General features: G+C 40.2%; 1 protein-coding gene across 2 annotated transcripts in view; it reads left to right on the forward strand.

Annotated features, from left to right (window-relative positions):
* nvy (CBFA2/RUNX1 partner transcriptional co-repressor nervy) overlaps nt 1-22,618 on the forward strand; it is a 207,705-nt gene extending 185,087 nt beyond the window's left edge. For both annotated transcript variants that reach the window (XM_073957809.1, XM_073957811.1), the window contains exons 3-7: nt 13,917-14,533; nt 14,599-15,342; nt 20,120-20,299; nt 20,375-20,482; nt 21,028-22,618. In XM_073957809.1, the coding sequence (XP_073813910.1) occupies nt 13,917-14,533; nt 14,599-15,342; nt 20,120-20,299; nt 20,375-20,482; nt 21,028-21,246 (1,868 nt within the window). In that variant the 3' untranslated portion in view covers nt 21,247-22,618. The remainder of the gene's footprint in view (nt 1-13,916; nt 14,534-14,598; nt 15,343-20,119; nt 20,300-20,374; nt 20,483-21,027) is intronic.
* Nucleotides 22,619-24,847: the final 2,229 nt, after the last annotated feature.

The following is a 24,847-nucleotide window of genomic DNA, read 5'->3' on the forward strand; positions in this document are numbered from 1 at the left end:
TTCCCTAATGATTACGACGTTCACATTCACCACCCAAAACGTTGAGCTATAAATCTGCCATGCCAGCGCTACTGAATTACTACTGAAGTCTCATAGCAGCAGACTGCTATTGTCATCGAAAAACGAACTTATGCCAAGCCTATAACTGCTTCACAAATTCTTTTCGATCAAAGTCCCTATACCCGAAAGCTCCACATTCGACTGATATGCCCATACATTCCATGTATTTGCCACTTGTAACCATCCCAAATATGTAAGCTGCAGTTGTTGTTATAATAGCATGGCTAAAAATCTGCACTTCACATGGATTTAGCCACAGATCTATGGGGCAAAGGTCTTAGGTTTAAGCAGAACATGCCAATAGATGTTTAGTGCAGTGTGGACCCTGTCAGCACTTGGTGTCAAGTAGGTTCTGGTTGATCTGGGCAGGGGTCGTTCGACTTCTGTCAGCAGGAACTGTCGAGTAAGCAACACATTATGTTGCTCACTGATAGTATACTTGCCTTCTATTGCAGATTATCTATACTCGCCATGAGGACACATCCGGAGCTAGTGCGAAGAGAATTGTTCTGTTGTTTGCATCCTCTCCATTGGGAGTCACTAAAAGGGGAAGTACATATGGGTTTAGCGTAGCTAAAGACAGATTGGCATATCGCTTTATACCTGGCCAGTAGAATATCCTTATATTTAACCCACTAGGGGCCCAAGATAACTTTGGGCGCTTTATTCTGTTTCTGGACTTTGGTTTTCAGGAGAATATTTGGAGGCCTGTTAACATTCTCCAAACATTCTGCTGAAGAACAGAGTCCGGAAACGGAATAAAGTGCTCAAAGCCATCTGTCGAAGGTAAATCCTAGTATTTTTAGTTTTCGGACATTTGGAATTTTCTCGTCTCCGAGTTGAACTTTAAGTTAGCGTTTCACATTCTTGGTCCATGAAGTAAATATAGATGCAGTTTATTTTTATCCCATCTGAGAAGCAGGGATTTTTAATAATACCCATTTTTTAATTTCCGGGTTTTCAGCTTTTTGCCCCTGAATTCTACATATGCCTGCCCTTAATGTAGTAACAAAACTATTTTATCGTTATTTTCGGGAATTTGGAATCCATGATGTCGCCAATAAGTATGGCATTATCAACATTGTCCAAACTGTGGTGCGTTCGGCTGGCCTTGCTAGATTTGTCTGGCTGCATGAGGGATTTCAACAACTTAGTCAGCGGTGTCATGAATGTGATCGGTCTGCTTGAATCTCCTTAGTTGTGGCAATGAGATTTACACCCCACACGGGGTATATCAGTCCACTTCGTTCGGTAATTCCTACCACAAAAGTTCAAATATGTTTCGATAAAATTCAGTTTAATAACACTGTGATACAAAAGTTGAATGAAATCGGTTGAAAAATAGATGAGTTATGCCATTCTTTCGTGCCTATCGAAAGAAGGGACTGACAATCTTTGCACATATCAATATTTCCCTCAAATTTAAATAATATTCGAAAATAAGGTCATATCTTCCCTAAAAAAAGCTAAAATTGTTCGTTAGCTGCAGTTCGAGGACCCTTGTGTTTTTTACCGAATGTAGTCCTTGTAGTTATGTTTACAACGATATAATACTTTTCGTGGGTTAATCCATTCCTCCTAACATAATGATCCCAAAACTCTAAAAAATCCTTTGGTGTCCAACAAAAATGACTCGATGGCAGGATAACGATAGTAAAGAATGACTCCCAAACTTAAATCAAGTTCGGACAAATCCTTAATCTTTTCCTTCATCAAAGATCGCCACTTGTGCGCTTAAATCCAGATCACATCTCGGATCCCGGTGTTGAAATTTGATTAGTGGGTAGTTCTTCTGAAGATGACTACAGCATGTAACGTGATCGTTCCATAGGACCAGCAGTAATATCCAACTTACCTTAAGGTCCATATTTAATACCAATAATCTTCCTTTTCTCCATATTGTTCAACCATCGTAGAGCATATATTTTGGTTCGATGTGAATGTTGGTGAAATAATTCTCATTCGCTTCGTGTTATTTATTACACGAATATACATTCTGGGTTTCTTCAACGAATACCGTCGACAACATAGCAAGCTCCGGTAACATAGCAAGCTCCAAGCTCTTAGTAAGCTCCCTGTTCTTAGCACATTCCACTTGTTAACAAGTTGCATAACAAATATTAAAATTGTAAGCACTCGCGTATCACTTAGGTTTGCGACTAAGCTTACCTTTGCCCTAGTCAAACAAAGCAGTAAGTTAATGATTTCCGAGATATGGTCCCAAATGTCCTAATATTTAGGGTGGCTCGTACTTACATCCAACCACAAAAATGCAGATAAGTCCAGGTTTTTAAGGCAGGTAGTCCATGTAATCTTTTTTACTACGCTAAAATTTGTATCTCCTTTCTTTCTATCGATAATGAATGATTGTTCAAGTCTGGAGTTTCCCCCATTGGCTTAACTTCATCACTTTCCTCTTTGCAGAGAAAAATGTTTACAAAACGCACTGACAGCTTGCAAAATTTACTGATCGCTACCAATATCATGATTTCATCCCGGCGAAGGGAATTATCAATTGGCTTTTCAGTTTTTGAAATGATGATTTTTTTTCAACTAAAACAAAACAAACAAAAAACAGAGAAGGCACGCGCAAAACGGAATTTTGTAAATAAAACTCCAACGACATACTCACAGGTAACTGTGTTGATGTTATTTCAACTTAACAGAAATCGATGATTTCTTAGTTGAAACGTGCTGTCAGCTTGCAAATATTTTGTTCTGATGTTTTTTTTGGGAAAGCCGAAAAGTGAGCGTCATTCTCATTAACATGAGAATACTCGATGCTTAAAGAGTTCAGGTTTTCACTAAAAAAATCATCATTTCAAAAACTGAAAAGCCAATTGATAATTCCCTTCGCCGGGATGAAATCATGATATTGGTAGCGATCAGTAAATTTTGCAAGCTGTCAGTGCGTTTTGTAAACATTTTTCTCTGCAAAGAGGAAAGTGATGAAGTTAAGCCAATGGGGGAAACTCCAGACTTGAACAATCATATGATTGAACTTCAACTAAAACAAAACAAACGATAATGAATGATTATACATTCTATTCGTGTAGACTGTGTTGATTGGGTCTGTAAGTGGAATAATTTGGTCCACTGTTTTTGATACCTACCGCAAAACGCATAAAAATGTACGCTGGAATCTACCAAAATTCGTTCGTCTCTTACAAAAATTCTGTTTTTTAACCTTGGGGAACAGTTTATAGGACATTTGTTGCTCTTTCTAAGGAGATCCCTGTTGTAGGTCACTTTGTTATGTTTCGAGTTTTTCGGCATATCCTGATACTAGCAAATAGTTCGATGGTAATCTATTGATATTTGATGGAAAGTAAGAAGATTTTCTATTCAATGATGTCCCAAAAGTTGTCCATCATAAGTTTGTATTTTTTGCCTTTTAACAATTTCTTAAAGGCCCCTTCCCAAGTAAAGCCTTAAAAAATATTGCCATGAAACCCACATCCTCCTTATATTTATCATGTATATGAACGACCACTTTTTGTCATGTTGTATTAGCAAGCAGCTCGTCTATCATTCGTTCGTTCATTCATTGCTTGTTTTATTTCCTTTGTATGTTTACACAATAGATTATTTTTTAAGCATAAAGCCCACAAAAAAAACAATCGATGTGGTGGCATTGCTCACCAACTTCTCACATTCTTCCATTTATTTTACATACAAACTGACTGGGAATGTCCACATGGCATAAGCTTTAACTTGTTGTGTCTGTTTTTTCTCTCCCCTCTCCTCAAGAGAATGCTATTTCTAACATTTATTTTGGCCTCTGGAACAAGGTGTTTTAGTTCCCAGGATCAAATTAAATTATGATAAAATAGAATAAAATTTACACTTGGAGAAATGTACGCTGTTAAAAGGGGGAACTTGTAAATAAAAATGTGGCAGGCAAAATTGCTACATAAAGGGAAGAAGGATATATTGTTCAATATTCCATTAAAACTTCGTATTTATGTTCAAATTTTAAGACAGGCAAATTGAAAATCTCTGGACTTAAAAAAACGTCCCGTAACGGATTCATTAATAAATGACATCGTATAAAAACAATCCAGGTTAGATCTTTGAGATAAAGCCAAGTCGTAGACAGGACCCAGAAATCAAATTTTATCCAACAAGTGGCGCAAAATGAATTTTTAGACCGTTCTGGATCTACTGGATTCCAGCACATTATAATATGGTTTGCTTTTTGATAATTTAGGCTGGTTAAGACAATTCCCCCGAATGTTCTTACCTAGTCTAATTCAACATTTTGGTTGATACATGTTTCCTTTTTCTCAGTGTCACAGCATCTATCTGCAATTTAAAATGCATGTAAATTGATTGTTTCTTTGTGAACGGACAAACGCACATTCACACACACCCACACATATGTATGTTTGTATTTTTAAAGAATATTATTATCATACATTTCTGTGAAGCATTTTTTCCATCTTATTCCTTCATAGAATATGATGGATCATATCATGAATATTTTATTGATATAGACATCAACAAAAAGCATCAGCATTATTTCAAGGTCCATTCTGCTCCACCCAATATACATACTCGTATGTCTGTAGATTCCATCTACCCTTTCTCCCATTAACGGGGAGGTTGGTTTAATTTAAAGTTTAAATGTTAGGCATTTTGTTGTACTGTTCCCAGCATATGTATCCATTTAGTGTGCAGAATTGGCAGTATCTCCAATGATGTCTGCTTTTCTTCTCCACCTTCTTCATCTACTAGCCATTGTGGGAGATGGCAGTTATAAAACGAATGGTGCTGGATGTGTTGGTTTAGTGCCTCAGATGTTCGATTTGAAAATTTTGATTGTTTTCAATGTTGTCATAAATTTGCAAGATGCTGCTACTGCATAAAACTTAAATATTTTTATTTTTTCTGTTTATTTTTTTTGTGAGTGAACACCTGTTTTCAAATTAAGTTGTGTTTTGTGTTTTGTCGTAGCATGATTATATGCTAACTATTTTTTATATTAGGGTGGAAAAACAAATAGTATATTGCAATATTTCTCTCAAACTTAAAACAAATTCGAAATTTGATATGGGATAACTTCCTAGAGTATTTTCCTCACAAAAGTTCACCATTTTCCCTGAAATTCTGTTCGAGGATAGGTATAAATTTATCGCAGAAGTTAGTCCTTTTAGCCCTGTTTACAATGATATTATGATTTTGTGGGTACGTTCAGTTTTCCTAACATAGTGGCCCGAAAGCTCACACTCCTTCTCCGACCATAGGTATATTAGGTTTGAAATATCAAGGCCACCGCCGAACCCGTTAACATTCTGAAATAAATCCAAAACCAATTGGACTAAGTTCGGAAAACAAGTAAAGGATATACTAGGACAAGAAGATGAGGTTTGCCTAAGCAAGGAAGAATGTCAATAAACTAACAGAGGCTGTAGTAAGGTCATTCGAAGAAAATTGTCCACTTCGAGAGAGGAAATCTGCCTTCGAAAAATCCTGGATGACAGGGATTTGTAACAAGGGCAAATAGGTCCGAAGGAAAGTCTAAGCCTTCTGATGAGAACGCACTTCCCGTAGAGTACTAGATACACACAGTGTCACCGATGGAGATAGCTTATACATCAGAAGAAACACCAAAAATCGACAACTTGATGATTAAAGAAGCAATAATGAACTTCACACTATACAAAGCAGCAGGGCCAGACTAGATTTTGCCAGCCTTACTTCAAAGGGAAGTGGACTACATTTCTTCCAAACTGGTCGAGATTTTCAACGCTTGCTTAAAGTTTGAATTTACTCCAATAGCCTGGCAATAGGCAAGGGTAGTATTCATTACCAAGCTTGGCAAAGCAATTTACGCAAAACCAAAAGCTTATCGCCCTAGAAGTTTAACTTCATTCTTACTCAAGACAATGGAACGCATGGTCGACACCATGATAAAGAGTAACATTTCCAACGATATGCTCAAATACAAACAACACGCATACGTAAAAGGTAGATCAGTGGAAACTGCATTACATGAGGTAGTACACCATATAGAGAGAGCTTTCGAGAAGAAGTTGTATACACTCGCAGTAGGCATCGACATCGAAGGCACTTTCAACAATATCAGCACCGAAACAGTAATCCACTACTTAGACGAGTTTCAGGTAGACCGGGCCTTGAGGTACTGGATAAACCATAAGCTAAAGAATAGATGGATAAGCTGCGCGCTACAAATGGAAGGTGAACGTACTGCAAAAAGTTCAAAGACTGTACTGCTTAAGTATTAGTGGCGCAATGAGGACTGCACCAACCAGGGCTTTAGAGACAATTTTGTTTGTTCGCCCAATAGAAATTCAGGTAAGGTATGAAACAGCCTTATTTATAAAGTCGATGAGCAAGTGGATCGAAAGGCCACCAAACATACCACCAAAGCATATTACGGGCTACATTGGGCGAGTCAATAGATCATATTTTATCAGACCGTATCACTGTGGGTGAAATCCAAATCTAGCGGGGGAAAATTAATAACTTTTAAACTGGTTAAGATAGACTATTGAAATTTTGATCATATGTTTTTTATGACCGTAGGCCACATGTTATGGAATATGGTCTATATTGGCCCACATTTTGGTGTAGATCCCATATAACGGTACCGGCCGATTTTCGGCGTTTTGAATAACTTTGCTAAATTTTCTGCCCGAATCAGCTGTATTTTGACATTTCGGATTCCCTGAGGTCAAAAAACTTCTCCACAAAAATTGGGGACATAGATCCACGTTTTGGTTTAGCCTCCATATATAGGTATTGTCCGATTTTAGTTATTTTAAAGTTTTTAACAAATTTTTCTGACCGACTTAGCTGTATTTTGGCATTTAGGGTAACCAGTGGCCAAAAAAACTTCTCCCAAAAAAGTGGAGGCATAGCTTCACGTTTTTGTATAGGTTCCATGTAATGATATCCAAACTAAACGACTTTTTTACTTCAAAATAAAATGACGATAAAATGAAGAGTTGCAAATAGTAGCAGTCGGAATTTTCGGAGTAATTACCTTGGAGTATGTATTTTAAGAAAAACAATATTCGGAAGTGATACCCGGTTATCCCCGGTTAGTTGTCCTTTATATAAGATACTTAAAGTCAAAAAGTTGTGTCTTAATAATTAAAGATTATTTTTTTTAATATTTACAACAGTAAATAATTATGCAATCACTTTCTTTTTAAAGCAGCACATCCAAACTGTTGGAAAATATTCAATTATGCACTCTTTACTTTAATTTTTCCCACAATTTTTGACGATCAAAACAAATACCAAAAAAGTCGATTTAGCTATCACGAATAAAAACTCCCAATGTATGTACCGCTATAACAGCCAACTACAATAAAATACAAATTTGTTTATTATTTTCGGGTGCCGCAAGATGTTTAGAATAGGACGTCATTAATTATTTCCATATAACATAAGGTCAGTTTTCGGACTTTTGCTCTGCTAGATTTGAATTTCGCCCACAGTGCGTATACCTGAAACAAGTGAAGCCGCTATGTGTGACTTTTTAATACCAGACAGAGACTTGTGGATCGATGGAACCCTAAAACAGATACCAACTGGTTTACCGATGGGGCCGTTCTAGGGAGTGAACGGGCCTGGGTCTCTGTATTGAAGACCAGGAAACGAGGATCTCCATTAGACTGCAGTGTAAAAAGTCAATCAACGACTACTCCTACCATGGTTCGGTTAACATTATATGGGTACCAGGACATGTAGGGATTAAGGGTAACGAGATAGCTAACTCCTTGGCAAGGCACGCCAGGGAGCAACCTACGATAAGCCAAGATAATACTAAGCCTTTAAAAGCGGCGCGTCTGGAGTTAAAGGCATGGGCAAAGTTCATATATCCCTCCGGAACATTGAAGAGAAAGGAAAAAAACACAAAAATCCTATGGGGGAACCCAGACGAGGATAAAACAAAGGAACTACTTTTAATGAGTAAAAAATACATTAGTAGATTGACAGGCATCCTTACGGACACCTAGGACTTAGGGATATGCAAGTCGATTTTTGGGTAATCGATTCATCGATTTTTTGGATTTGAAGAATCTAAAAATCGAAGTCGACATTTGACTTCATAGACAATCAAAAGATTGATTTTCTATTATGATTCTTAGATTCTTGCAGTGGAAATCAAAAGATCAATTATGTTTTGACTTTTTGATGTACTACGAAAATGAAATATATAGATTACATTGGTGAGAGCCAGACAACAATATTATATTATTTGTTGCACTGATGAAAAAAGTTAACCTACGGCAGTGTTAAACGCGAAGCATTGTACACTAGAACGTTACACATTTTCAACGAAGGAGTCATCTCGATCGAACGATTTTTTTATCCAAGTGAGTTCTAAGTAAGAATCAAAGATCGATTTTTGAGTTCTAAGTAAAAATCAAAAGATCGAAAGATCGATTTTTAAGTTTTAACCAAAGATCAAAAGATCGAAAAGTCGACTTTTGCTTGGTGATAGGTATCGCCAGTAGGACCACAAGCGCACCTGCACAAATTGGTTGTGCAGGAAGCAGTGAATGCAGAGCATGCAAGCGAGTTCAAAAACTTAAGAGATTACGCCAATGCCACAGAATTTCTAAACTGACAAATTTATGTTTTTTAATAAATCAACTAAAACAAAAATTATCTTCACCTTCGGTTTCCGTAATTAGAGCGCACAACAGGCCTACCCTGGCTTAAGTGTATGTCCTTATATCGCCCCTCTTTTCAACCCAACCTAACCTATCTGTCCGAATTATTTTTGAGAACGATACTCACATGATTATTAATTTTGCCATAGGTGACAGCTTCCGTGTGAGTGCTATTGCTGGAATTTTCTTTCCGGCACGCCCTTCGCACAAAATATGATTAGGATGACTCCCACAATAACACTCAGGCCGGTACTGTAACGAAAGAATATTACCTTGCCAGCGTATACTAAGAATTTTCGTGCAGGAGTTATGTAGAAGCATCCTATTGCAGTTATAGGGGCTGAATTTTTGCAGGTCTGAAAACTCTCCCCCCTGCATTGCCACAGGCAGGCGACCTGCTATTACGCGCAACAGTAATAACTCCAAGCTATAATTTAGGACATTATGACCGCTCAGACCACGTCTATCATACCCAACTAAAATAGGAAACAGGAACAAATTCTTTACTTTGTAAAAGTAAGTTTTCCTTGGGTAGCTGGACTTCGGGTAAGATTTAAAATATCAACTTTAGGTTGTTGTGCGTATAGAACCCTCCTTTTATTGGAATCACCAAAAACATCACCTAAATAGCGCAAGCCATAGCGCAGACGACATAAACATGCTGTCAAACTTTACATTCAGTGGTCGCATCATATTCAGCGTCCAGGTGGTGCACAGTCTGTCAGTGGATCATAGGCTGATATTTTCATATTCCTCAGATGGAAGAACTGCACTAAGTCAGCTAAGTAGGCGATCCGCATACATTACGAGCCATCTAGAGGGTGTGGATTTTAAGAAGCTAGAGGTTAAACAGTTCCGGTGATATCACCCACCCTACCTTGGGGATATCACTGTAAGCAATGAAGTCCCCTAGTACCGGGCAGTTATTGCCCTCCAAACGCGAACTAATATCAGGTATATAGCGCAGGGCACATTCTATTCTATGTATAGGTCACTGGAGTCAACCTCAATCGAGATATGTAGGTCTGCACTGGACAGACGGGTGTATAAGGAAGGCAAGTCCTCCTCCTCCGCTTCTTGTACAATTCTTTCGCAAAACGTTGTAACCATCGCAAAGTTGCAAGCTATAGATGACAGTGATCTTTGATTTCTAGATCATCGCGACTATGATGTTCCTTCGACTTATAAAGTCTACAATATCACAGACGTTGTTGTGGAGACCGTTTGGTGTTAGATGCTGCGTTGTAACCACCGCCACGTTGCCACTACAGGTGGTATTGAGCTCTGTTTTCTAGGTCGCGGCGAATATGATGTCCCTACGACTCATAAAATTTTCAATTTCACAGACGTTGTTATGGAGACCGGTGCAATTGAATTGCAGGAGCGATGCATTTAATGGCACTGAACAACAACGTATGGTGTTATATACTGTGTTTGTTGTTGTTGGGGAGACTGACGGCTTTTCCCGACGACGACGATGAATCCACCCAAAAAATTTGAGTCAAGCTGGAAGATGTTATGATGAAGCATGCAGCAACATAATTCCTACCTCAGTAGTACTGAAAGCGGATAAGGCCAAAGCAGCCTCAGAATTGCACCCATTCCCTACAGTCATTACATCTTATCGAGGTTGACATGTGGTGGATGCTGATCTGACAAAAGGAAAAGTTAGATGGCCCGGGATTCTGCTCTGCACGGACCAAGAGATCATGGAGCATCCATTCCGAGCTATATTGCCGCTCCTATGTTATGGTGACAGCCCCAGGTCAAAGATGCTTCCAGAAAATCCTGTGCATAGAACACTGTAACGTATCACAGCCTGCTCTGCTTAGGTCCTCGACTGATATGTGTAAAGTGTGCAGTGCTTCTGTTGTACCATACTACTAAAGGCATATATGCTGAAGATAGGCGTAAAGCTTCTTACGCTGAGGATGAGTAAAGCTTCAAGTTATTTTGTTATGGGCGAAAAAAGTTAGATTTATTTTGCTGCCACCCTAACTAACACGCCTCTTTTCTAAACCTTTTCCCGCATAGCATTCGAGGGTGAGAGAGTGTCAATCACCGCAGCACTGAAAAGGGTATACACTAACGCTATCAGACAAGCTGTTGATGGTTACAGGCTAAACAGAGTTCTAAAGGAGCAGCAGCCAGCGATGGTGAAATGTGTGAGGTACCTTCCTAGATGCAGCAGACACTGGCTCAACATAGATCTGATTGGTCAACTATTTCAATCCAGAACTATTCCGGGTATAGAGGATATCAATCTTGACATGATAGAAGATTTTGCATTATATATATTTTATGTTTTCTCTTAATAATGTCAATCTTTATTTCCGCAAGCTTCTGTCTCATCTATACTTTTCTTATCTATTTTCCACTATCGTGTACTCTGCTACACTTCACTTTTATGACAATTTCCTCTTTACCCCAACACATTATGATCTTTAATAATTTCTTGAATATTAAAGTAGGAACCATTTATGAAATGCATAGTAAAATTATGGAACATCAGCTGCTTGCAGCAATGCATACTTTTGCTTGCTCAGTCGGTATAACCTCAATTTCTGGCAACGCATCTTTGCTAACAACTCTCCATAAACACAAAATAGCCAAACATCAGTTGTCCATAATATTATCACCCTGCCGGAATGTTTAATTTTGACACAGTTGTAGGTAGCCACACACAGTTACACACACACAAAGCAAGGATACTTGCTTATCCACGGTGTAAGTGGCCGTGGGTAGTGCAAGGTTCATAGGCTCCCCCACATTCAAGTTGTTACGACTGATGTTTGACCAAAGGATAACAGGCATTTGTCTAATGGTGGTTTGCTTGTTAGCAACTAAAAGGATATGTATGCCATAGATATGGCGACACACACACACACACAATCGACACACAAAGAACCACAAACAGCTACAAGGCCTGCATTTTGTTGCACACTCACACAGGCACACACCCGAACACAATCTCGCACAATAAGAACAACATCTGTCCAACACACATCATAAATGCATTAGTTAAACAACATGAATGGACAAAAGGGTAACAGGATCTGTCCACTGCCACCACCAGCAACAGCAACGGCAACAACAACAACTGCAGCAAGTTGCAAAAGATGTTTAACATTCATCCGTCCATCTAGTCATAGATGGGTGGCCAACACTACCGCCCCGACCTTAATGCAATTCCTTTGTTATAGCAATGTAAAGAAAACACTTTCATTGTTGTTGTTCTTCGTGTTTGTGTTATTGACGATGACCAGTAGTGTGCTGCTCTGTTGGCTAGGTAGGCCCCCAGGAAGCAAACCAACAGCTGTTGCTAGATTGGTTGGTGGCAACTTTGCAAAGTACATACAAAATATTATGTTTTGGGGGGAAACATTGGAGAAAAGGAAATCAACAACCCGTAGCAAAAGCTTCAACAACAACAGCAGCAACAACATGAACAACATCAGCAGTAACATGGACCACTTTGGTCTCGAACACAAGAAACATGGCATATAAATTAGCAACATTTTGTACAAATTGCTTTACGTTGATGATACTGGTAGTGCTGTTGCAGCAGCAGTTGTTGTCATTGAAGGCAATTTCGTGTTGTTGTTGCTGTTGTTCATGGTTACATGTTGATATTGTCGCCAACAGAACATTTGTTTTTCTTTTTTTCGGTGTACTCCATGTTGTCTTTATGGTGAAATTTAATGAGTATTGCTTGAGAGATATAGTTTCTTTTTGGTGAAGCTATAGAAGCACTCTTTCTTTCATAAAGGGGGTATAGAAGCACCCTTTCTTTCAGAAAGGGCCCAAAGCAAGACCCTTTCTTTCAGAAAATGTCTACAGCAGGACCCTCTCTTTCGGAAAAGGACTATAGCAACACCCTTTCCTCCAGAAAGGGTCTATAGATTCACTCTATCTTCCAGAAAGAGTCTATAGCAGCATCCTTTCTTTAACACCCTTTCTTTCAGAAGTAGTCTATAGAAGCACCCTATCTTTTTGAGTAAGCGTCTATAGAAGCCCCCTTTCTTTTAGAAAGGGTCTATAGCTGCACCGTTTTTTTTATCAGAAAGTGTCTATAGCATCAGAAAAGAAATTTCAGAAAAGGTCTACAGCAGCACCCTTTTTCAGGAAGGGTCTATAGCAGCACCCTTTCTTTCAGAAAGGGTCCATAGCAGCACTCTTTCTTTCAGAAAGGCTCTATAGCAGCATCCTTTCTTTCAGAAAGGCTCTATAGCAGCAACCTTTCTTTGAGACTGGGTCTATAGCATCACCCTTTCTTTCAGAAATGGTCTATAGCAACATCCTTTCTTTCAGGAAGTGTCTATAGCAGCACCCTTTCTTTCAGAAAAGGTCTATAGCAGCACCGTTTCTTCACGAAAGGTATATAGCAGCACCATTTCTTTCCGAAAGGGTCCACGGCAGCACCCTGTCTTTCAGAAAGAGTCTATAGCAACAGCCTTTCTTTCAGAAGTAGTCTATAGAAGCGCCCTATCTTTTTGAGTAAGGGTCTATAGAAGCCCCCTTTCTTTCAGAAAGGGTCAGTAGCAGCACCCTTTATTCACGAAAGGGTCTATAGCAGGACCCTTTCTTTCAGACATGGCCTATGGCAGCATCCTTTTCTTTCTGAAAGGGTCTATAGCAGCACCCTTTTCTTTCAGAAAGGGTCTATAGCAGCACCCTTTTCTTTCAGAAAGGGTCTATAGCAGCACCCCTTTCTTTCACGAAAGGGTCTACAGCAACACTCTTTTTTCAGACATGGCCTACAGCAGCACCCCTTTCTTTTAGAAAGGGTCTATAGCAGCACCCTTTTTTTAGAAAGGGTCTATAGCAGCACCCTTTCCTTCAGAAAGGGTCTATAGCAGCACCCTTTCCTTCAGAAAGGGTCTTTAAAGGCACCCTTTTATTCATAAAGTGACTTTAAAGGCACCCTTTTATTCATAAAGGGTCTATAGCAGCACCCTTTCTTTCAGATTGGGTCTTTTCTATAGAAGCCCCCTTTCTTTTAGAGAGAGTCAAGAAGCCCCTTTCGTTTAGAAAGGGTCTATAGCAGCACTGTTTTGAGATTATGTTACCAATTTCTGTAAATTCTCTACAATATCTGAGCAATTTGTATAAAATATTCGTCATGCAAGTTATCTGAGTGATTTACATACTCTCTTCCCCTAATCTTCTCGAACTAATAAATTTATCCCATCTATTTCCTTTCAGCCGCATCAAATTCTTCCAGCAGTAGCAAAGATTCCACAACGACCAACGGTAGCAATTCCAATTCGGTCTCAAATCCCGCCGGCGGTTCATCATCCAATTCACGGTCTTGTCGTACACCCGATTCACCGGAATCTGCCAGAGCAGTAGCTCCACGTTCACCAATGTCTCCACAGCTGCATCAACAACATCACTCCAGTTTAGCTCCGCCACCACGGCCGAATCGTAATGCCAGCGCATCGCCGGTTATAAATGGGGCAACAACAACGCCGCCACCACCACCAAGTCAACAACAAACAAACGCACAAACTACCCAAGCCGCTGTGGCAGCAGCTGCTGCGGCTGCAGCTCATGTTGAGCAGGCTCGGCTATTGGGTAAGATACGTAAATTCCTTGGTTCTCTAGTGCAACTGGCCCAAGATGTCCATCCCGAGGTGAGTGATCGGGTGCGAGCCTTGGTTATATCCTTGGCTAGTGGTGGTATTAGCATCGATGAGTTTCGCATGGCCCTGCAGGAGGCCATTAACTTGCCCTTAAGGCCCTATGTCATTCCACTTTTAAAGAACCACATTTCCTTATTGCAACGGGAAATTGCTGCCCTAGCAAGGGCTACTAATCAGGTAACAACATACTCTATTGAAGCTATTAAATTTAGATATTAATTCCGTCCATTGCCTTGTTACAGACCACACTCCAATATGTGACCAGCAACGAAAGCACGATCATGGAATTTTCTCCCCACGGCCCACCGGCTGAATACAGCGACATTTTTGTGCAAATCGATGGCCAATCGAATGGCAGTGGTGGGGCCACAAGTTTGGTTTTCAAACGCCGACCTTCCGATACTCTAATGGAACCCCATGGACACAATGGCGCCCAAGAATGGAGTGATTATATGGCTGCCTATCCACCGCCCAAGCGTATGATTGCCCACAATCCTCATGCACCAGCGCCAGAATCTCGTATACCCTTTGCCTCTGCTCAACCCACCATCTTTGATTATTCCGCCACAGGAGTGGCAGCCGCACAGTCTGAAGGTTCCTTTAATACGTTAATGGAAAAGACGAATCATCGAGATGAACGCGACTTACGTTCCTCAGTGGCCCAAGAACCAGCAGCTCATCGACCTTTGGCCCGTAGCGTTATGCCAGCTGCTAGTAGTGGTCCTGGTGGTGGAGGGGTACCGGGTGGTAGTGCGCCCACCATGCAAGGTGAAGAGGAATGGAAAAATATTCACACAATGTTGAATTGTATTTCTGCCATGGTTGATAAGACAAAACGAGCCATTACCATACTACAGCAACGCGGGGTGGAACCACAACAGCCCAGCTATGGTGAGGTGACACCAGCTACTCTAATGGAAATTAGACGGCAAACTGAAGAAAAGGTGGCTGAGTTTAAACGAAATGCAGAAGATGCTGTCAATCAGGTAAGTCAATTTTGAAAAGAGGAATTATTTCAGGTTAAATATATTTACAGGAAACATATTTTGGGAGCATGCACGCGGAAAAGAGGTATTGAAGAGCAATCATATTGTTGCAATAATAACTCTCCTCTGCGAGTATTAACTATGTAGAAAGTGTATATTTGAAGCTGGGATAAACATAGTGGGGGCCAGGGTCATCACAATAAGTTATTTTTCCTTAGAGAACGCCAGTAGCGATCGTATGAATGTGGAAGGTTCGTAGGTTGGAGTCAGCTTCAGCAGAACAGGCAAGATGAATGTTGTTGCACATAGGTTGATGGTTGATATAGGAGGAAGTTTCGTCTCAAAGCCAAGGCTACGTTTTACAACCCCACTTGACTCAGCCGACAACACACGTCGATGCAAGCTGCTGTCTTGTCTTAATACCAAAGGCGCGTTTTACAACCCCACTTGACAAAGCGGACGTTTTACAACCTCATTTGACGCAGACGACAACCAACTGCGGCAGTCCGCTACTACGACCAAAGCTATGTTCTGTTCAAGCAGAGGATACGTTTTACAACTTCACAAGACAAATCAGAAACTACACCAATATACTTCCACACAACCCAAGTGTACGTTTTACAACACCACTTGACTCAACAACCGTCCACAGACGACTGCACTGATTATCACTAGAGCACCTCCAGGCCGTCGTTTGATTCAATTTTCATCTGCTTTCTAAATAATACTGTAACTATTTGAGGCTAGAGGTCAATCCTACGGCGACGCCGGATTGATTCACAGGAATTTTCGACCAGGGGATGAGGGGTGTATTTTTTTCAACATCCCTGCATGCCTTCTGCGAGCTCTTTTGGTCAGTGCTGGGATAGATATGAAACCCGAGCCAGTATGGATCTGTTCTGTTTGCCAAATCCACTTCCACCACATGCCAACAATGGTGAGATGTAATGGATGTAGGGATTCGGTGCACATCCGAGGGTACTCTGGCCTTAGGTGCACCAAATATTACTCCGATAGGTATGTTGCTGCCTGCTGCACCAGAATACCACCTAGTGTGTTTCCAACTTCGTTGTCCAATTCTTCGTCCTCGAAAGACGAGACACCTCTGCAGTCTTCCCAACAACAACAAACGTAGCATCTAACACCAAAAACTGCTGTTCGGTGATCCGGTAATGCATCAATCCTGAGATTCAATTGCAACGATCTCCGCAATAAGGTGAGCAAAATTGTTGACTTTATGAGTTGGTTGCCACCGTGATGCAATGGTATGCATACCTGCCTTGCACTCAGAAGGCCTGCGGTTCGATTCCCAGGCCAAGAAACATCAAATTTGCAACGGTTTCAAAATATACCTCAGTAATGTTGCCGATATTTTCTGAGTATTTCAGCCATGTAAAACTTCTCTACAAGTGGTGTCTTAAGAAGCGGCGTTTGGACTCGGCGATAAACAGTAGGTCCCACAGTAGGCTAATATGAATCGGGGTGCACTCATTGATATGAGAGAAGTCTCCCTTGTCCCTTCCGGGATTTTTGTGGAACAAATATATACGAGTCAAAAACAACACCACCTGTAGCTTGCAACGTTGCAATGTTTGCAACGTTTTGCGGAAGGATCACACAAGAAGCGGAGGAGGAGGACTTTCATTTCTAATGCACCTGCATGTCCAGTACAGACCTATCTCGCTTGAGCTTGATTCTAATGACCCATACATAGAATATATCGACACCTCCAAATAATAGTATGCTAAGTCTAAAAAGTGAGTTTTACAGGAGAAGCTCTCAAAGTGGGGAAATTTTTTTGAACTTCAGTACTATGCTAAGTCAATATTTGTTTATAACTTCTGTTCGGATTGACCGATCATTACCAAAATTTGACAGAATTTAAGTTAAAGGACGTTCTACACCTCCAAATAATAGTTTGCTAATTCTGAACAGTGAGGTTTGCGGGATAAGCTCTAAAAGTTTGGAAATTTCGTTGACCTTCAGTACTATGCTAAGTAAATATTTGTTTATAACTTCTGTTCGGATTGTCCGATTATTACCCAAATTTGACAGAATTTAAGTTAAAGGACGTTAAATATAAAAATGTAAAGAACTTGAAAACATGCTAAGTCGACTTAGCATACTATTGTTTGGAGGCGTCGATATGGGGGTGGCAGTAAAGTGTGGTACTGCCGAGGTAGAGCTGATTAATGTGTAGATACTGTCGATGAATAGATGTGCCCTGCGTTATATACCCGATATTAATTCGATTTTAGAGAGCAGTAACCGTCTGGTGCTAGGGACTTCAATGCCCATCATGAGCTTTAAAATTTCGTCCTAGGTAATGACCAGAGAGTTGATAGCTCAACGTTTTGTACGGTGAATGAAGACGCTTCTACAAGGATAAGAGGACATTGCCACAGCTCGCCAGATATCACCATTGTGTCAACTAGTCTAATAAATGACGTATCCTGGGAACCCGTTTACCTTGGCTCAGTCCACCTTTTATCGTCGTCTCTGTAAATAGACCATCCGACTTAAAATCTCTGAATGCCGTACTTTTCGGAAACATGACAATGCTGATTAGCAAGGGTTCAAAGAATTCACTAATCACCTCTTCAGAGAGTTGCTGAGAGAACTTTCCGGGACATCATTATTGCAGCAGCAGCTGGCTTCGTACCTGCTGGTCGAATACCCAAAATCAGACCAAATTTCTAGTGGTGGGGACTTTCTCTTGAAGTCAGCAGGCTAGTAGGCGAATATAGGCGGAAAGAGTGGCTGAATCACCTGAAGCAATGCAACGTTGGTACAGGGTTAAGAAAATTGTAGGCAACGGTTAAATTACTCTTGAATCCAGGAAAGAAGGATGATAGAACGGCTATTGCTTTTAACGGCATGACAGTAACTGACCCAAAGAAGTGCGCTTGTTATTTAAACCGGCCGTTTATAGAGAACTCCGAGAGTGATAGGGAGAAGAAGAGTGTGCTAAGCCGTATAAGAAGGGCTCTCATTCTTCACGCCGAGGATGTAACACCACCATTTACAATCGGCTATGTTACAGACGTCATCCGGAACGCAAAATCATCCAAAGCGTTAAACTCACCCGGAATATCAATGGTAATGGTAATGCTTTAGCAACTGGTTGAACACGGAGTTGAGTATTTAACAAGTGTCCTCAATCTATCGTTAGCCACCCAAATTACCTCAAAAGCCTGTAAAGTTGGCAGGGTGGTCCCGCTACTGAACCCCGACAAGGATGCTAGCAGAGGTGAATCGTACAGGCCAGTTTCCCCTCTGTCGCCAGTAGCAAAGATTTTAGAGGCACTACTCCTCCCCACGATGAGAAGCAGTATTCCATTTGCCAAATATTAACTTGGATTCCGGAAAATCCATTCAATATTGGTCAACAGCATTACACGACATATCCACACACATCAGTAGAGGACTGAACCAGGGCAGGCCGGGGGACGTAACTATCATGGTGGCACTAGACTTATCGAAGGCCTATCATACCGTCAACCATGCCAAGCTGTTCGAGGATATAGAGAACACCACTCCCCAGCCGTGGTTGAAACGTTGGATAATCAACTGTATTGAAAACAAGAAGTCCAAAACCCGTAGAGTGAAACAGGAAGTTTCCCAAGGCGGAGTGATATCTCCGGAACTGTTTAACCTCTACCTTTCTGAAATTCCACACCTTCCAAACGGCATTGAGATCTTAATGTATGCGGATGATTGTACGATCTTGGCGTCGGGTCATGTCCTCTATGACATATGTGATAGGTTAAACGTCTACATAGCTGACCTAGTGCAGTTCTTCCATCTGAATATGAAAACATCAGCCGCTAAATCCACTGTCCCACTTTTTGCTACTTGGACGGCTACAATAAGGCTTCCGACCGCGCAAGCCACAGCTATTTGCGATAAGGTAAAAAGTAGAACAAGGTCCTCAACTCGCTGGCCGGCAGCACTTGGGGTGCTCACAATGAAACCTTGTTGATCACTTACAAAGCATTAGGCAGGTTGTGATAAGCAATGCGGCGTCAGCGTGGTATTCAAATGTTAGCGCTACGCGGTGAATAAATATTCAAATATGCCATATGACACCAGTGGACCACCTTCATGTGGAGGCGAAGGTTTTACCGGTGCATCAACACAACAGGATGTTGTCGATGCAGTACCTGCAAGGGTCTTATCGCAGTGAGCATCCCTGTCACGATTTAATGGACATCAGGAGAGATCTTCATGATCTAGAGAGAGAGGTCCAAAGGTATAAAGGAGAACCTCTAGACCAACAGCGAGAATACGTTGGACTTGGACACCACCCCCATCCATCGCAGCAGAAGAACGCCAGCTGCCGAGTCAAATACGAGTGGTTTTAGCACTGTTAAGATCCGGACGATGCAGCCGTCTCAATTCGTATCGTGTCCGTATAGATGCCACGATACCCAACACATGCCCGGCATGTGGCTTGGGACCACACGCCACGCTGCATTTAGTTAGCAGCCCAGCTAACACCCATTCACAACGTCTCTTGATTCTTTATGGACGCAACCAGACCATTTTGTAAGCTTTTTTGAGCCTGTATAACTGAAATAATACACGATCGAACATATTTGCGTTGCTACAACAGCGATAACACTGTACATTAGTTTCCTGTCATAATGATCGAAATATTAAAAGTTTGGTGTTACATGCTCTCAAAATATTTTTTCAGTGACCACATTACTTTTGAGTGTTCTTATATTAGTTGCGTTTCCCAAATAAGAATCTTTTCTCTTTTCCCCCTTTTTAGGTCAAACGCCAAGCCGTAATTGAAATTCAAAGAGCCGTGGTGGCTGCCGAAACTCGGGCCGCCGAAGTCATGGCCCAAGAACGTTTACGCATGGAAAAATTCTTCGTTGAAATGAGTCGACATTCCGGCAGCGAACGTGAATTGGACAACAAATCACCCTCCATAGGTGCTAGTCAAAATGTAGGTTTTTGTTATACTTTTGGCAAGGATTAATGTTCTAAAAATATGCTTTCTCTTTGCCGTTTTTAATTTTAGGCTTGTTGGAATTGTGGACGCAAGGCAACCGAAACATGTTCCGGTTGTAATTTAGCCAGATATTGTGGTGCATTTTGCCAGCATAAGGATTGGGAACATCATCATCAGGTAAGTTTTGTAAACTTCTTATCTAAGTTAGAAGGTTTGGAAAAACAAGGAGCTTTAAGGATTTTTTTGGTTTTTACATAGAGTTTGTTGTTGGTTCCTAACTTTATAGCTTTGTTCCAGAACTAAAAAGTGTTTACAATTTTTACCACTTTTACACATTTTACCCGAACAAGCGTTCCCGTACACAAAAAAGTTGTAAAATGTTCACTTCTCTTTAAACAAAAATGGCGCTGAATGAGGCTCTCTTTAAAAACTTTTTACACGACAAATTTGGGCGAGTAAAAAATAGTAACATGGTTGCCGGCGTCTGATTGACTGATACGCCGTCCATGACATTTGTTTCAGTTTTTTACGTATTTTACATTTTTCTGTTCCCGAACTATTTCAAAAAACTTTGGTATGAGAACAATTTTTTTACAGTTCTCTCTTTTACTAGTTTTATTATTAAAAACTACGGGAACGAAGCTTATATCTTCTCGTTGCTTCTCTTTTTATATCATATCCTTAATGTTCTCTTTATTTTTTCTTCTTATTCCTTCTTTCAGATTTGCGGCACAACCCGAACAACGGATCTATCCACCAAACATCCATCCCAAGTTATACCCCTGTCGGCGAACATACGCGGTGCCGTTACCCGTTCACCGCCCACACCCGTACAGTCGACGGGTCATGGACCAGCGCAAACGAGTCAAGCCACAAGTAGTGGTGCAACGTCAGCACCGCAACCGAGTTCATTGGTAGCCAATGGTATTGGTTCCAAATGACGTATTCGCATGATGAAACCCAAAAAGAAGTACATGTGCTAGTCAAATTACAACAACAACTACTACTAATTATTAGAATTACAATTAATAAATATACAAAGAAAACAAAAACAAAAGAAAGCCCCGCCCCCATGAAAAAAAACAACAAACAAATCAAACATTGACCCCTTCCCGTCGACTCTCTCTTAAAAGGATTAAATTAACTAAAGCATAAATAACACAATTACAACAACTTAAACATAATACGGTAAATACACACAAACATCCACAAACACAATTAATGATCTTAGAACATTACAAAAATTAAGAATTTTTAACTCAAATTAAATTAAAAACAAAATTATTTCCAGATTAAATAGTAAGATGAAAGTAAGAACTTCAATGAAATAGTCACTCCCATTTACCCCCCAAAAAAAACAACAACAATAATACTAAGTAAGAAGAAGAAGTATGAATTATCATGAAATTAAATCTTATAAGCGTATACAATATATCATGAAAGTCTATGGAGCTTTGATATCTTCCGAACTTCCCTCTTATAAACCTAAATTTTTGCAACTGCAGTAAAATCCCGATAATTCGTACCCCAATAAACCGAAAAACTTAAAAATTCTTACGAAGTATTGCTCCCTTAATTCGTAAAAACTGGCCGTTCGCTTATCGTAGTCATAAGATTCCATTTCATGATCTTAATACTTCCTCCCACAAAACATAAAACAAACATACTCTGTCAATTTGTGGCTTCTCATCAAAGCCGAGTTGTCAGACTTACAGCAAACCCAAAAAGAGAATTTAATTGATTACAACAAATGAAATACCATAATTATAACAAAATAGAAGACGAAAAAATAATAGATTAAGATGTGGAAAATTCACTCTAAATATTTGGTATATTTTTCTTTAGGTGAAAAAATCTTCTTTCCTGAATAAACTTGGAAATGGGAGAAGTGAGATCTTGGAAACAATCGTAAAAATGGTAGCGTTGCCAATTGCGAAGAATAAATAAGGAAATGTGAGCTATTGTACCCAAAACGGGGCTTCATTTCGAGGACAGCAGCTCCCTTTGAAATTGACCAGAGTGCACTTAGAGAGTGGGCCCCGTTCACAGAGTCATACTTACTTCGGTGAACCCCTACAGAACATTTGTTCTATAAGAAGAACTAACTAAGAACTAAGGAAAGATTTCCACTCCTCTCTATTCGTTGCTGTAATATAGTATTTTTATATCCTCCATCATAATATTCATCGGAGACTCTACTATAAAGTATATATATTCTTGATCAGGGTAAAATTCTAAGTAGATACAACCATATCGGCCTGTCCGTCTGCTGAAAAAAAGATACAGCTCGCAATTTGGTATAGAAGTTTCTATTACTCCTAGGATGTTTGGTATTGCAAATGTGCCATATCGGTCCACGTTTTGATATAGCCCTCTTAAAACGGTACCACCCGATTTTCTGCATTTTGAAGGTTTTAGCCTCATTATCACACCGAAATGGCTGAAATTTGATACTTAGTCTTTGTTGTGGGTATAAAACTTTCCCCCAGAAATTTGTCGGTATAGGTCCACGCCTTCATATTGCTACTGATTGTAGAGTAGCCCTACATGCCGCATTTTTCTCTCCGTTAGCAGCGCATCTAGAGAGTACTTCCTTGTTCTTCCTATGAGCAAGAAACTCAAACCAGACCCAACTTACGGGTCCACCAGTTGACCAAGGAATACGCCATTGACGTTTCTCATCCACTCATTCAACTCGCTGAACTAGTCTCCTACGGCTGCGTACTGAAGTCTGTTAATGTCGTAGCTGCCCATATCGCGACTCACGTAATGGTCCCAGTTTATCCCACGTCCGTCCCATCAGCGTGACCATAATCTCTATAAAACTCTCTCAACGTCGCTATCACCGAAAGGTCCATCAAGGTTATAAAGGCCCGAGGGTTCATTTCAAACCTCTCCCTAACACCTACTCGCTTAGCAGCTCCCCACATGTACCTCTATGAATCCAAACGTGAATGGTCATCTTCGAGAACCACAAAGAAGAGGTTGCACACGGGTCCACCAATTGACCTTATTTGCCTCCATTCTACGCCGTTTGCCAAGAGGGTACGTCATTAACGCTTCTCATCTGCTCATTAACTTGCAGACCCAGTTATCTAACGACAGTGCCCTGGATTTCAAAACTGGAATAACTGTCTCCCTATCGCGGTTCGCATAATTGTCCAAATTTACGTATCGTTCAATTCAACGCCTAAAAGCTCAATACCCCTTGGCTGACTATAATATCGATGAGACTATGAACACTTATTTTCCAATCTTAATAATTTATCTTACTAAGACGGTAAGCTGTCACTGCTACCGCATTTTGCAGACGTCATCTCAATGTCGCTAACACCGGAAGGTCTATCATAGACATACAGATCCGAGGGCTTAGTTAAAATCCAATCCAAACCCCTGGTTAACTCGCTTTAAACTCTTCTCTTGGCGGTACTGATGGCCAGACGTGTTACTGGTCATCTTAGAGAAGAGATGACAATTCTCGCTTCATTTTCACATGTAATTCGAATCTCAATACCCCTTGGCTGACTATAATATCGATGAGACTATGAACACTTATTTTCCAATCTTAACAATTTATCTTACTAAGATGGTAAGCTGTCACTGCTACCGAATTTTGCAGACGTCATCTCAATGTCGCTAACACCCGAAGGTCCATCATAGACATACAGATCCGAGGGCTCAGTTAAAATCCAATCCAAACCCCTCGTTAACTCGCTTTAAACTCTTGTCTTGGCGGTACTGATGGCCAGACGTGTTACTGGTCATCTTAGAGAAGAGTTGACAATTCTCGCTTCATTTTCACATGTAATTCGAATAATTTCAGTTGAAGTTCGAATTATTTCATTTATTGTTTGATAATTCCAATTGAAATCCTAATTATTTCATTTTTAATTTGACTTTTTTTTTCATTTGTAATTCGAATTTTGCACTTTGTAATTCGAAGTTTTCCATTTGTAATTTGAAGTTTGAAATGGAAAAAGTCGATTTACAAATGAAAAAATTCGAATTTCCAATAAAATAATTCGAATTACAAATGGAATAATTTTGAACTAAAAATTAAAAAATTCAAATTATAAATGAAATAATTCAAATTTCAATTGAAATTCTCAAATTACAAATGTAATAATTCGAAATTCAATTGGAGTTCTCAAATTACAAACATGCGAATTACATATGAAAATGTCAAGCATCGCATGGGTATACCCGAGATGAAGCTCAAAAGACAACCTGAATTTACAATAGATGATAGCCAACAACTTTCCCGGCTGCTTGAAAGAACAGTACAGTCAAGCTCACTATCCACAACAACTATTGCAGAAACACATCCCTCGTGCGTAAAACCCGCATACAATCTGGTGACCCCCTCACACAACCATCCCTGCAAAAGCGCCACTGGCTGGCTGGCTCGTAACCCTACCAAAACTCTTGTCCGCGTACTCGTCAAGGAGAATAACCTTCCCTGGACTCAGACCAACACCGAAATCTTCTTAATACGGTCGGTGGATTACAAGAGTTAACATTTTATAAAGGTAGATGTTTGAA

Source organism: Musca autumnalis, unplaced genomic scaffold (genome assembly GCF_047663935.1).
Source record: "Musca autumnalis isolate F117 unplaced genomic scaffold, ASM4766393v1 scaffold_5, whole genome shotgun sequence".
Lineage (NCBI taxonomy): Eukaryota > Metazoa > Arthropoda > Insecta > Diptera > Muscidae > Musca > Musca autumnalis.